This window comes from Propithecus coquereli, unplaced genomic scaffold (genome assembly GCF_000956105.1).
Source record: "Propithecus coquereli isolate 6110/MARCELLA unplaced genomic scaffold, Pcoq_1.0 Scaffold871, whole genome shotgun sequence".
NCBI lineage: Eukaryota > Metazoa > Chordata > Mammalia > Primates > Indriidae > Propithecus > Propithecus coquereli.
The window spans coordinates 181,185-195,610 of record NW_012154963.1 but is presented as its reverse complement, the minus strand read 5'-3'; the positions used below and the strand labels follow the sequence as shown (position 1 = coordinate 195,610).

The window sequence follows — 14,426 nt, the reverse complement described above, 5'->3', positions numbered from 1 at the left end:
GAGCTCCAACAGGGAGGAAAACGCAGCTCTCTGCAAATCCTTGTCCTTTTCTGGAGGGGCCGGAGCCATCCTGCTCCGTTTCTAAGCGGGAGGGCAAAGTCTCAGATTTCTGGCATCCCGGGCCCTAACCAGACGCTGAGGAGACACTTCCTGCCCTGGACAAAGTGCGAAGTGTGATTCGATTTGGAGTTACTTAGCAAATTAGATGAGCATGTGCACTTTTAAAATTCAGTCCTTGATCCCCGCCTGCACAAATTTGCAAAATTCGGTCATTTATATTCAGTGTTACCATCTTTGGAAGAGAACAGGAAGTCCCCGTGACATTTACGGGACATTTGTAGTAGCTGGGGGAGGTTAATAGGAACACAACACAGCGGAAAGCAGAGCTGAGGAGCAGGGAAAGAGCCTGTTTTCAGAGCCCTCCGGAGAACGACAGTCCGCGTCTTCTCTGCCCACCCCATCGCGTCCCCTGGTCTCCCTGGGGTGGCTGTTCCTGCTGCAGGCTCGGGGTGGAGATCAGCTGGCCATAGCCTCGGCCCTCTCCTCGCACCCTGTGTTTCTCAGACTAATTTCCCACCTTTAATAATTATTCTTTTAACTTTCCCTCCCCCTTCTCTAGCTCTGGAACCCGGAATTTCTCTGTGTAGTTGACGAAAGTTAGGGTGCTGAAGGTAGCTCGGAGATAACCCGATTAAATTCCAAGTTCTCGTTAGACCAAGTTACTTTTGAAAGTGGGCCCTACTAACCCACAGAGGGTTCTGTGAACCCTCTATGGTGTCCAGATATATTTGTGTATGTGTCTGTCTTCAATGTGTACTTCCCTTACTTTTCATCAGCTTCTAAAAGAGGTTTCTGACACACAGAAGTCCTGTGCCACTGTATGGGACTGTGAGTTCCTTGCGTGTAAGAGACGACTTCCAATCTGTCTGGAAGTTTTGGCTAATAAACATTCGAGTAACTGAACTTCACGTTCCTATGTGCCACCACTGTTTCCACAGTGGAAGGCTGTGGAGGCTTGGACTGCTCTCAAGCCTGTGGGGTCAGCTTTTTATTACTACTAGGTTGTAGGTACTCAATAAATATTGGTTAAAGGAATCAATGTGTGGTCTTGGTCCACTAGGACCCCGGTATCATTTTCTACCATTATTGTTTACAGCCATTTATTTAACATCTTGTTCTAGAGCAGTTCCTTCGCCAGGGCCTGCCCACTTCTGCACTTGTGTGCGGTTTCCAGCCCTGTCGCCTTCCCATTGTCTTTCCCTTCACCTGCATTTCCTGAACAGTAGCTTCTCCCTCCACCCACCCACTCATACCAGAAGTGAGGAGTCATCTTTGAGGCCTCTGTGGATTTTGTTAGCTCAACCTAGGGTGGCCTCCTGGAGGTGAAGTTTTCAACTGAGGGGAGGCCCTGGGTCTGCTCTGCCTCCTCGTTTGAGAGGTGGGACCTCTGGTGCCCCAGTGTTTGTCAACAGAAGCACCAGTGTCCTGGGAAAGCCATGGGCAGCCCTGGGAATCAGGGACCCCACACCAAGCCCAGCAGCTGGTATAGGCGCCTTTCTCGAAGTTGTGGAAATTAAAATACTAACGCCCCTTGAAAGGCCTGGGAACCCTGGGAATGGTCCTGATAATCCTCGCGGCCTGCAGGGTGGGATCCCCTCCTGGCAGCTGCAGACTCTGCCCCAGCTCCCTGCGCCTGCGTCCTGCACCTCTGGGTCTTGGCTTCAGGGAACCCTTCAGCCTTTCCATGGGCTCAAGGACCCAGCCGGGGAGGTCACCTGCCCACCACTCACTAGGTCTGTGACCCTCCTAAGTGACAGAAGCACTGTTGGCCTCAGTTTCCTCATTTGTGAAGTGGGGTTGTCGTGATGCTCCATGAGTCAGTTCATGCACAGTATTTGGAATAGCGCCTGGCACAGAGTGAGCCCCAGCAGACGTTGTGATTAGCGATTGGGATTCTAATGGTTCCTTCATCTGTTCATTCATTCATTCACTCAACAAACTTTTCACTGGGACTTGCCGTGAGCCCAGCACTGCCGTGAGCCCAGCACAAGGCAGTGCAGGAGTGAGCTCAGTGATGCACGCGGTGTCTGGCTTCATGAATCCCGTGTGGGGGACGCGGTGAGAGGAAACCACACAGGTCATTTCTCAGCTGCGGTTGTGGGAGGCTGCTGAGGCGGAAACAGAGTGCAGGCCCTGTGGGAGGGGGAGGGCAGGCTGACCTGGTTGCCAAGCAGGGCTCCCCCAGGGGTTAGCTGGGACCCAGAGGGCTTTGCAGGCACCCAGGGAGGTAGGAGGGGAAGAACGAGCAACTCAGGTCACTCTGTCCCCCTGGCGTTACCTGCACGGGGGGGACTCACTCACTTTTAAGAAGCTCCTTGCAGGGGACAGAGAGCATCAGAGGTTTATGGGACCCGCTGTCTTTGCATGGGCTCGAGGTGCTCTGTGGTCTGCAGAGGGCTGTGCAGCAGCAGGCAGCGGGTGGTCCCGGGGTCTGGAGTCCAGGGAGCCTGTGGATGGCGGGAAGGAAGCTGCGTGGGGTGGGGCATGGGACGGGTGGGGGGAGGACGCCAGCTGGAGACGCAGGAGCTTTCTCCCAGGCAGACGCCTGGACGGCTGTCAGGGTGGGACCAGTGCCCCTGGTGGCCCGACGTCTGGGCCCTGCGTGGGTCCACCTGGATCCGCTTGGCGACCCTGGCACTCCTGCTGTGGCCAGGTGGCCATGCAGTCTGCTCAGGTGCTGCGGGAGGCGACGAGCAAGGTGTTTGGGGATGTGGATGTTCAGTCCTGGGTTCTGAGAGCTGCGCATGGGTTGGATTGGGCTGAGATGGGAGATGGCATTGACTTTACCCCGAGCGCTTTGTCTTGGGGGTACAGGTCCAGCTGTCACACAGGTGCCACGTGGCTGCCCCCCGGAGCTGGGAGCCATTGCCCCCGCAGCTCCGCCTCTGTGTTTGGCCAGCAAGGTTGATGGGACTTGCGTGGACATTTCTGGGATGCAGACAGGCAGCAAGATAGACAGGGAGGGGCGAGCAGAGAAGGGTGGCCCCGGGCGATGGTTTCTAAGTCAGCCTTGGAGAGCCTGCCCTGCGAGCTTCCTCCCTCGGCCGCCAGGCCAAGTGGGCCAAGGTTAGCTCTGACACTGATGAAGTGTAGTGCCCCCAAAATGTGACACATCCACTAGCTACCTCCTCCTGCGGGCCATCTCCTAGCCAGATGTGTGTCCCTAGCCCCCGTCCAGCAAGCCACAGACGGTGATCCGATTCTGTCATCCTTGGCAGGCCCTGGGGTAGGGATGAGAATTTGTCACTTGGTGCAAATGTCCCCAGATGGTGCAGGCTCAGGGCTTGTGTGTATTACGGCCCCGTTCTTCCCCACTTACACCCACTGTCAACTCTGGAGAAAAGACAGCGCCGTGGGCACCTGGGGGAAGGAGCGAGCAGGTCCCTAAGATGGGCAGAGTCACAGGCCAGATGACCAGCTGCCACCAGCCTATGGTGGAGAGGGCTCTCCTGCCAGGGAGTGACGGATGGGCCCCGGCACAAGGCCTGGGTTCAGAATGGGAACCTGCAGAGGGAAACTGTCGAGGTCACCTGCCACAGGCACCTCCAGCTGGTGGCCATCCCCAAAAACATCCTTGCTGGGAGATGATGGGGCGCTTGCCTGGGCACTGGCTGGAGTCTTGGCATCTGGGCTTCAGCTGTTCTCTGAGCTGTGAAGCTGGCTGGTGAGCACTCCCGGGCACAGCTGGGCTCTTTTCAATCAGCTCCGCTAGAAATGCCTTCCTGCTCCCTCTTTCCTTCCCTCCTTCCTTCCTTCTTTCCCTCCTTCCTTCCCTCCTTCCCTCCTTCCTTCCTTCCCTCCCTCCCTCCCTCCCTTCCTTCCTTCCCTCCTCCCTCCCTCCCTCCCTTCCCTCCTTCCTTTCTCCCTTCCTTCCTCCCTCCCTCCCTTCCTTCCCTCCTTCCTTCCTCCCTTCCTTCCTCCCTCCCTCCCTTCCTTCCTTCCCTCCTTCCTTCCTTCCTTCCTCCCTCTCTCCTTCCCTCCGAGGTATAATTCCCACACCATACAATTCACCATTTAGAGTGTACAGTTCGGCGGCATTTATTCCCATTGTTTAACTCTCACCTCTAATTGCAGAGCATTTCCACCTCCCCAGAAGGAAACTCTATACTGAGTAAACAGTCACTCCCCTCACCCACCCCTGGCAACCACTAATCTGCTCTCTGTCTCTGTAGATCTCCCTGTTCTGGACATGTCATATAAATGGAATCATACAACATGTGGCCTTTTTCAAAGTTTGTCTGTGTTGTAGCTGAGTAATATTCCACGGTGTGGACTTACTGTATTTGGTTTATCCACGCACCTGCTGATGGGTGGTGTAGCTGTCTCTTGAGTAGCTGCTTTGTGCTGCTGGCTGGGCTAGAGTTGGGCTGGGAGCTGGGCTGGAGCTGGGCTGGAGCTGGGCTGGAGCTGGGGTAGAGCTGGGCTGGGAGCTGGGCTGGGAGCTGGGCTGGGAGCTGGGGTAGAGCTGGGCCGGGAGCTGGGCCGTAGAGCTGGGCTGGGAGCTGGGGTAGAGCTGGGTTGGGAGCTGGGTTGGGAGCTGGGCTGGGAGCTGGGCCGGGAGCTGGTGTGGAGCTGGGCTGGGAGCTGGGGTAGAGCTGGGCTGGGAGCTGGGGTAGAGCTGGGTTGGGAGCTGGGTTGGGAGCTGGGCTGGGAGCTGGTCTGGAGCTGGGGTAGAGCTGGTCTGGAGCTGGGCCGGGAGCTGGGCTGGGAGCTAGTCTGGAGCTGGGCCGGGAGCTGGGGCAAACCACTGAGCAAGGCAGGGCCTCGGGCTTCAAGGAACTTGCAGGGCAGTCAGGAAGTGTGTGGCGTGTTTCCCAGGCAGGCAGTCCAGGCGGAGCAGATCGAAGGGAGTTGTCAAAGGGTCACGTGGAGCCAGGACCGTAGCCGAGGGCCCCTGACTCTCAGCCACGGAGCCAAGAGGGAAGCTCTGCTTTGACTCTTGCGTGACTTGTCCGTCACTGTCCAAACCAGAACCTTCTGAGACTCAACCAGGGCGGTGGTAATGACCAGGCTGGATGTGACCAAGCACTGGCGGCAGGGACTCAGACACGTGCGCACCACGTTCACGGCAGCATCGCTCACAGTGGCCGAAGGGTGGAAACCACCCCCGTGTCCACCGATGAATGGACGGGCGGGTGAACGGCCTTCCAAAGGAAGGCGATCCTAGCACATGCTACAGCATGAATGCACCTCGCAGACACTGTGCTCTGTGAAATAAGTCACGAAGGACAAACACTGCAGGATTCCACTTACGCGAGGTCCCCGAAGAAGCAAGTTCACAGAGAGTGAAAGTCGAATGTGAGCACCGGGAGGGAGGGTGGGAGTCGGTGTCTAATGGGTGCGGTTTCTGGTCAGGGTGGCGGAACGGTTCCGCACAGAGATAGCGGTGGTCACGGCACACCGTCGTGAGTGTGCTTCCTGACGCTAAATGGAACACTTCGACATGGTTAAAATGGCCAAAATTTTAAGTTATTTCTATTTCACCACAATAAAGAAAATAATTAGGCTAGAGGGAAGGCGTAAAGCAGCGTGTAAGGTGGTCACTCGGGCTGTCCTTCTATGGAGGAGGGTGGCAGCATTGGTGGCAGTGATGTCACCTCGACCTGGGACTCTGGAGAGGAGGGTGGGCGACTCCGTGGAACAGGGTGCGGCTGCCCCAGGGGCTGCGGCCAACCCCCTAGAGCAAACCTGGCGCTCCCTCCTCAGAGTGTGACTCTGGGAAGGCAGGGGCCTGGCGGTTTGCTCTGCGATCTAGGGAGGGGGAAACTGTCCCCCGGGTCTTTCCCAAGCAGAATTCCAGGCAGCCAGGATCAGTGAAAAAGAGGCAAGCAATGCTGTGTGGTCTTGGTTAAGCTACTTAACTTCTCTGAGCTCAAGTAGCCACTTTAAAAAATAGGTTTCCTTCTTGCTCTACTCCCTGCCAAGAGTGTAGTGAGTCACTTTGGATCGAAACATGCAGCTTTCATTTTGCTGCTAAGAGCCTTCTTTTCTCATTAATAGTATTTGATGAAGTTTGGGTGCAGAAGAGAAATCTAGGCAACAGGGCCATGGGAGTGAGAATGAGTTCCCAGCCCGGCAATGTCCCTGGGGGCAGCTTTGGAGCAGGTCTGACTATCCTCATGGCCATGCCATGGGTGAGCCGGGGACAGCAGAACCCACCCACTGCCTTCCTGGTACCAGACTCCGGACTCCTCCTCGGGGCAGGGAGGTCCAGCTCCTACCTCCAGCTCACTGTGGAAATATCTCCCAAGAGCCTTCGCTTCCTGCAGCCGGCGTGGGCTGGATCGGCAGTGGCAAACCACAGCGTGCTGTCACAAAGCCATTCGTTCCACGCGTGTTCACCGAGTGTCCCCTCCACGTGGAAAGCTCTGGAGATGCAGTGGGGTGACCCACACAGGTCAACTGACGTCCTCACTGGAGCTCACGGTCTGCGAGGGGGGACACGCGTGTTAATCACGTATCACAGGAGTGGCTGCGAAGTTTCAGGGTCGATAAATTCAATGGAGGTCAAAGGTGGCCTAGCCACTTCCAACATTTCGGAAAAAAGAAAAACCACTCTGTGGGCTCAGCTTAAACCGTTTGTAGAGAGTAGGTTGGACTAGAATTCTGTACTGTCCAGTGGAGTTGCCATTAGCTACATGTAGCTATTTAAATTTAAATTAATTAAAATTAAATAAAAATTCAGTTCCTCGGTTGGACCAGCTCAGTTTCAAGTGCTCAGAGGTCACGTGTAAACACACTGTGGCAGCTCCTCAAAAAACTAAAAACAGAACTACCATATGATCCTGCGACTCTGCCGCTGGGTAGAAATGCAAAAGAATCGAAGGCAGGGGCTCAGAGACATCTGTGCCCCACGTTTATAGGAGCGTCATTCACGATGGCCAACAGGTGGCAACAGCCCAGGCGTCCACGGACAAGTGAACAGACCCATGAAGTGTGGTCCATCCCACCAGGGAATGTCATTCAGCCTTTAACAGAAGGAAATTCTAACACGTGCTACACCACGGGTGAAGCTTAAGGACGTTATGCTGAGTGAAGAAGACAGTCATGCAAGGTACATGCTGTGTGACCCCGCTTACGTGAGGTCGCGGGAATAGTCGAATTCACAGAAAGTAGAACGGTGGTTTCCAGGGGCTGGGGGAGGATGGGTGGGGAGCTGTTTAATGGCGACAGATTCAGTTTTGTGAGATGAAGTTCTGGAGCTGGTTGCACAACAATTTGAATATGCTTAAAACTAAACTGTGCACTTGAAAATAGTTAAGATGGTAAATTTTGTGACAATTAAAAGGAAAAGTCGCGTGTGCCACTGGTTACCATGCTGGATGGTGCAGGCCATCGTCACGGGTGGTCCTGGCCACCTCTCCTCCGGCTGCCTGAGCACCCTGAGGTCCTGGGGCCAGGCCCGGGGAGGGGGTGCTTTCCGTGGAAAGCAAGGGCTCAGCTCGTGTCTGTGAGCACGGGGTCTCTGCTCTTCCCACGTGGGGATCCTGAAGGCAGACCCCAAAGCCTCCTAGCTAGGGGTAGGAGATAAACTGGCCCCCCAGCCCTTTCTGACTTGCAGGCTCAGCCTCCTCCTAGCCTGGGGACAGGCTGTCCGCACCTCCCCAAGGAGGGCTGCAGGAACGGGCTGTCACCTGTGTGGAAGGCCAGCGGCTTCCCTCCATCGCGGGAGGACGGCGCTGTTCTCATTATTATTTCTCAAGCAGGGCCCCTGGTGCGCAGGATGTTTGGTTTGGTTTGAGTTTCTGCAGTGAATGTTGGTGCCTGCAGAGGGGCCCAGCTGGAGCCCGGGCGACCCTCCCTCTCTGGGCTGCGGGGCCTGCTGGGGGGTGAGGGAGAGTTCAGGAGCTGCGCCTTCTGCCCGGGAGGCTGGAGGTGGGGGCCGAGGAGGGGGCGGCCCGTCCTGGCAGAAAGGCGCCCAGACCCGCCACAGATGGAAGCAATTTTCGGTCACGTGGGGCGGGCTGAACTGCCGCCCCACAAGGCAAGGCCCCACGTCTGGCTCCAGGAAGCGGCCCCAAAGCCACATGTTCTGGGGCCAGATGCAGCGCTGTGTCTTTGTTTATTTAAAGATGCTGGAAGCTCAGGGGAGAATATTTCTGAAGAGGGAGAAGCAGATGCCCGGAGCCTTCCAGGGCTGCCTCTTCCTGGCCCGGGCCCCTGGCCTCAAGGAATGAAGATTTGTGGGCCCCCCTGGCAATTGCTGGCGTTTTTATATATGTTATGTTGTCTCACTGTTCCCCCAACTTTATGAAGGAGGAATTATGGTGCCCTGGAGAGGCTAAGAGGACGGGGTGAAGTGACCGATTCAGGAATGGCCACTTGTGAAGATAAACTGGCCCCCCAGCCCCTTCTGACTTGCAGGCTCAGCCTCCTCCTCTCCTGCCTCCTGCCCTGCCGGGGCTTGAGGAGGGGGCAGCATGCTCCCCCCGACCCCACCGCTCTAGTAGAGCAGAACGAAGAGGGACAGGACCGTGGCTTGCGCCAGCTGGGGACACGGGCTCAGCCGAGTGGGCTCGGCCACACAGGCGCGTCCTGGGGCTGGATTTCCCCAGGAAGTGGCAGGGCGGTTGGACCGGAGCCTGGAGTGGGTGGCCAGGCAGGGCAAGCTTGGAAGGCTGCGCCCACCCTCCGCCTCCAGGGCCCACGTCCCTGGTCCCTGGTCCCTGGCAGACATGGGGCTCTGCTCCCCTGTGGACGCCCGGTGGGTGCCCTGTGGGAGGAGGACCATCTCAGGGACCAGCCACCCCCTCCCCGAGGGTTGGCGGGAGGGCCCTGGGCGAGGAGGCAGTGTCAGCACGCTGTGTGGTCCCTCCCTTTGAACTCGGGGTGCTCAGGGAAGGGAAGAGAGAGCTCGAGGTCCTGGCCCTCCCAGGAGGCAGGCTGAGCAGAAAGTCCCCCTTGGCAGGCAGGGGTGTGGGGAGAGGCTGGGCCACTGCAGCAGGGAAGGGGCCCGAGGAGCAGCCGGCTCGGCCCCACCGTGGGGAGCTGAGTGGGGCGTGTGTGCTCTCCAGCCAGATCTTGGTGGGACTGAGCACCCTCCTAGATGCCTTGAACACCCGCTGGCTGGAGCCCCTTGGGTCTCCTGTGGGTACTTCCTGGGGGTCCTGCCCCGGCCCCAGGCCTCCGGCCAGCAGGCGGACTTCTGAAGGCGGAAGGAGGAGGACTCTTGCTTCTGACCTGTAGACGGAAGAAGCTTGAGTTATTTTGAGAAGTTCAGCCCCATCTACCGTGCGCAGACCTGAAAGCAAAACCTGGTCCTTACCCGCAGGTGTGCGGCGCTCGGGTGCCGGGCGGTCAGTACAAGGGGAAGGGCAGAGGCATCCCCCAGGGAGAGCTCTGTGTCCAGGCACCCCGCCTTCCACCCGAGCACTCCCGCCTGCCCCCAGGACTTGGCGGGTTACATGGAATTGAACACACAGCCCGATTGGGACGTGGTAGGAGGGGACAGGTGCTGGTTCCTTCCCCCTTTCATCAGAAGGCAGATATGAGACTGTCCCTCCCGTATGTCCTGCGGCAGGTGTTGCGGCTTACCTGAGCCAGGTGAAGGAGGAGAGCCGCCTGGTGGCCAGGGCAGTGTGGGGGCTGGGACAAGGAGCGCTGGCCACACTCTTCAGATAAAGGAAGAGGAGGGTTCCGGGGGTCAGCCCTGCCCGGGAGCCAGGGAGGGCCCAAGTTGGCACAGCTGGCAGAGAGGAGATTAAAAAGCGCAGCTGGGAACCGCGTGATGGAGCCGCCTGGCGGCCTCGGTGCGTGATAGACGCCTGGCGAAGCCCATCAACCCTGACTCCTCTGCTCTTCCTTCTTCAGCCACTGAGGCAGCTCCCGGCTACGCTGGCGACATGGCCGACACCCCCAGAGACGCCGGGCACAAGCAGGCGCCCGCGCCACGGAACGAGAAGGCCCCCGTGGACTTCGGCTACGTGGGGATCGACTCCATCCTGGAGCAGATGCGCAGGAAGGCCATGAAGCAGGGCTTCGAGTTCAACATCATGGTGGTTGGTGAGTCCCCGTCCCCGAACCCGCTCGGGAACCAGCCTCGGCACAGCTCCTGGGCTCAGGCTTCCCTTCTGTAGAATGGGCCACAACCCTGGCTCAGCGACACGTTGCCAGTGCCACGGTGCGTGCCCAGGAGGGGGTCCACGGCCGCCACAAGCTCCTTGTGGGGCCTCTGCGCCTCACATTAGGAGCCCCTGAGATAACTAGTCTAAGCTCAGGCAGGTCCCCCGTAAGTGCAGCTCTGTGACCAGTGACATCGCCTTGTGCTTGGAGTTTCTGTGGAAGCTTCTCTCAGCTCTGGCTCCAGCCTGGCTCCCCCACCACCCAGCAGGCCTGGCTGGACATCCAGGAAGAGGGGCCGTGTGGCTTCAACGCCCACCCCCTCCGTGGCCCTGGAGAACTGGGGTGGTCTGTGATCATTCGGAACCAGACAGGGCGAGGGGGCCGGGCTGGGGTTTGCAGGGGCCGCCTCTTCTTTCTGAAGCCCCCCAGGTCCCATTCAGCCCTCACAGTAACCGTGGGAGGAGCACCCCGTTTTCCAGATCGACGAGGTCCCTTGGTTTGTGGGCAGAGGGAAGCAGAGGCACTGTTTTGACTCCCCAGACTGTGTACTGCCTACTCCTCTAGGGGGGGTCTGGGGACGGGCTCCACGCAGCTCAAACCCTCAGCAAAGGTGAGCCTGGCCGCCCTCTCCTGCCGGGTGTCTGGGCAGCTCGTGAGCCAGGCCTCTTTCCCCAACCTCTGCCGGCTGTGCACGTCCTTCACGCCCAGCTAGCAGGTGCAAACCCGAACCTGCCTGGCTAGAGGCTTTCTTTCCTCCTCTGCACCGACCTGGGCTGCAGCTCCTAGGGGGTCTTGGTGTCCTCTAGCTGCTTCGTGCGGCCTCACGGACTGGGAGTCATTGACCGGCCTCACTGCTCATAGCCCACCGTGCTCTGGTCGTCTGGAAGCTGGAGGCTTGCTTTGTGGGAGGGCATAGGCAGTGGCCAGGCTGTGACTCCCCTGTGTGGGCCAGACAGGGTGGGAAGGCCCAGGGGACCTCTGGGCCCTAGCATGGCACAGGCTTCCTCTGGAGCTTTGGCCAGGAGGAGAGGGAGCCCCTGCTGCCTCCTGCCATCTCCCACTGTAACTCACCTCCAGGAAGGGTGCCTGGGAGGCCGCTCCACCTGTCTGGGCCTCTTTGCCCTTTCGCACCTGAGAACAGTGATGGCTCCAGTTCCCACTCAAGGTCTTTGCCCCTGAGGAACAAGACCATCTAGGAAAACTGTGGGGCTCTTGACAGCAGCCGAGAGAGCCACACGCTGGGGGTGCCGCCCCGAAGCGGGCGTCGGTGTCTGCTCTGGCTCCTCCTCCCTCCTGACCAGCAGCACCCCACCTGCAGAGCTGCGGCCAGGCAGAAGGACGCCTGTTTGGGGGTCCACAGACTCCAGGTAGAATCGCAGCTGTGTGCTGACTCAGCCGTGCGAGGCTTGTCTGTCTCCTGGGCTTCTCTGTGCACCTCGTTCCTCGTCTGTAAAAGCGGATAATCCTGTAAAGCGACAGAGCGTGTGCACGCCCCAGCGGGTCCCTGACGTGTCGTGGGTGCTCGAGAACTTGCAGCAGTAGCAGCGATGGTGGAGGTGGAGGTGGAGATGATAATAAAAGTAATAATAATAAGGGTTAAAGCTTAAAATATCCCAGTTGGCATCACCCAGATCTAAGGAGTGTGGCTGGAACATTTAACAGAGCTCCTGGCCTGAGGTTGGCCGGGACACGAGCCCGGCGGCCACGGGCGTGGGAGGAGAGCCCGTCCTCAGGTGGCGGAACCAGCCACTGTCCTCCTGGGAGCCCACACTTTTCCTTCAAAGGTGTCATCAAAGTCAGAACATCAGTGTAATTTCGGGGTTTTTAAGTTCGCTGCAGGCACAGCCTGAGCCTGGGGTTGTGTGTGGGTTGCGTGACTGCCACGTCCTCGTACTCTCTGTCGTGTGTCGACTCCTTGCCCCCCACACACCGTGACTGTCCCTCCGTGGGCTGCTCTGCAGGCCAGCACTGGGTAGCCAGTGGTGACAGCAGACTCCATGTGACACGGAGGAGCCCCCCTGATGCTCACACCAGCTCTGCAGGGGCAGAGGGTTTATCCCATGTTACAGATGAGGAAACTGAGGCACAGTGAGGTCAGGTGACTTGCCCGAGACCACAGCTGGTCAGGGAGGAGCAGTTTGAACACCTGAGGCTGTTCCCGAGTTTAAGTTCTCAACCCCCCCCCCCCCCATGAAGTGACGGGATTCAGCCACCTGGAGTGTCCCGGGCAGCCCCGGGGTCCTCTCTGAGCCCTGCCTCCATCCTGTCCTAAATCTGAGCCACCTGGAGACCTTCCCGGAAAACTCAGGGGCACGAGGGCGTCTGACTCCTCCCAGGCCCAAGGGTGCCCGGTCAGTCCCCTCTCAGGAGGGGACTCTTGGCCGCGGTTGGCCTGGCACTGGAGCCTGGCAGTGTGGGTTTGGAGGGCGAAGCCCCAGGCACCACCTGCCTGGCAGGGCACTGTGGGATATTCGCCCGGGCATGGCTGAGTTGGGTGGAGGGGAACGTGTGCAGGCCCTGCTGGCCGTCTCTGCAGAGCCCACCGACCGCCCCTGGTTGCCTCCCCAGGGCAGAGCGGCTTGGGGAAATCCACCTTAATCAACACCCTCTTCAAATCCAAGATCAGCCGGAAGTCGGTGCAGCCCACCTCGGAGGAGCGCATCCCCAAGACCATTGAAATCAAGTCCATCACGCACGGTCAGCGGCCGGGGGGTGGCAGGGGTGCAGAGACGCCCCTTCCTTCCTGGACCATGGGTGTGAGGGTGCCCGAGTCAGGCAGCCCAGGTCCCCTAGCGGGGGACTCACTGTGCCCCGCCCCCCCGGAACATTGAAACTCTGGACGGACCCGCCAGAGTGAGGCATCAGGGTGCTCTGGGCTCCCGTGCGCCCGTCACACTGAGCTCCCACAGACACTTGAGTTTCCACCAAAAGTTGCAGGCGGGCACCAGGGCAGGCACCAGGATAGCCTCGCCAGCCTCCACGGGAGTTGGTCGCAGGAGGCCATCTCTCTGGCGTCTCCTGGGCGGTCACTGCAGCCCTCCTGGGGACGCCCCAGGTCTGTCGGGCTCGGACTGTCTGGGCGGGTCCTCGGCCCCCTGACTCGGGTGCTGTGGTTCCGCAGACATCGAGGAGAAGGGCGTCCGGATGAAACTGACAGTGATCGACACGCCAGGCTTCGGGGACCACATCAACAACGAGAACTGGTAGGCTCCGGGGCCGCAGGCTGGGGGCCCCCTCCTCCAGGAGGAGGAGCACTACGGGGGGCTTCAGCTCCTTGGTCACACCCAGAGTCAGCGCCATGGAGGATCCCCGGCCCTGGGGGGTGCAGGGGCCTGTCTCCTTGGGCCTGATATGCTGCTGAAGCCACGTGTTGGGGGTCGGAAAATTCTAGACCAAAGCAGTTACCCTTGCTCCTCCCTCACTCACCCCGGAGGTGAAAGGTCAGCATGGGGAGGCCGGTTCTGGAGCTCTAAGATGAGGCTGTGGCGTCTCCGCTCAGAAATCCAGCCCTCCCAGGTCGTGCGTGGGACCCGCTGGGGGCTGGGCGGGAGGGTCCCGTGCTCAGGCTGACCCGGCCCACCCCCTGCAGCTGGCAGCCCATCATGAAGTTCATCAACGACCAGTACGAGAAGTACCTGCAGGAGGAGGTCAACATCAACCGGAAGAAGCGCATCCCGGACACGCGCGTCCACTGCTGCCTCTACTTCATCCCTGCCACCGGCCACTCGTACGTCCCAGCTGTGTCCCCTGTCCGGTGGTGGGTGGATGCCCTGGGTTCTGTCCCCCTGGGCTGCTGGATGGTGCTGTCTGCCCTGCCCCAAGCACAGAGGGGCCGAGTCGGGGGCTGTGAGGTGGCCGTGGGTGCCCCGGGGCCTTGCTCTGACCTGCGCACAGTGTGGCTTCCTCCCCCGTCCCCACCTCTCAGCCTGTGCCTGGGGGAGCTGAGGACCAGGCCCGACCTGGGCTGTTCCAGAACTTAGAGGTCTGTGCCTTTGCCCGTCCTGCTTCTTACGCCAGGCCTTCGGCCGGGGCCTGGCAAGGGGATTGGGACCCCGTAGCCATTGCCCTTAGGGTTACCTGCTCCTCTCGTGCTGGGGCCCTGCCTCGCAGGAGCCCCGGGAGAGTTAGATGCGTTTGTAGGCGAGAAGCAGAGAATGGCGCTAGCCCCCGGCAGGGCTGGACCAGGGCTGCCCCGTGGGCCGAGGCTTCAGTGACAGCCCCTTTCCTGCTGCCCGTCCTGTCTGCACCTGCAGATGCACGCGGAGGGCAGCCAGGCTGGGCAGCCACGGGCGCTCTGGCAGTGG

At 59.5% G+C, this 14,426-nt stretch overlaps 1 protein-coding gene across 6 annotated transcripts in view; it reads left to right on the top strand.

Annotated features, from left to right (window-relative positions):
* Window positions 1-14,426, top strand: part of SEPT9 (septin 9) — a 167,910-nt gene that overhangs the window by 144,648 nt on the left and 8,836 nt on the right. For all 6 annotated transcript variants that reach the window (XM_012664218.1, XM_012664214.1, XM_012664217.1 and 3 more), the window contains 4 exons: window positions 9,871-10,062; window positions 12,691-12,819; window positions 13,244-13,325; window positions 13,712-13,849. In XM_012664218.1, coding sequence (XP_012519672.1) covers window positions 9,871-10,062; window positions 12,691-12,819; window positions 13,244-13,325; window positions 13,712-13,849 — 541 coding nt within the window. The remainder of the gene's footprint in view (window positions 1-9,870; window positions 10,063-12,690; window positions 12,820-13,243; window positions 13,326-13,711; window positions 13,850-14,426) is intronic.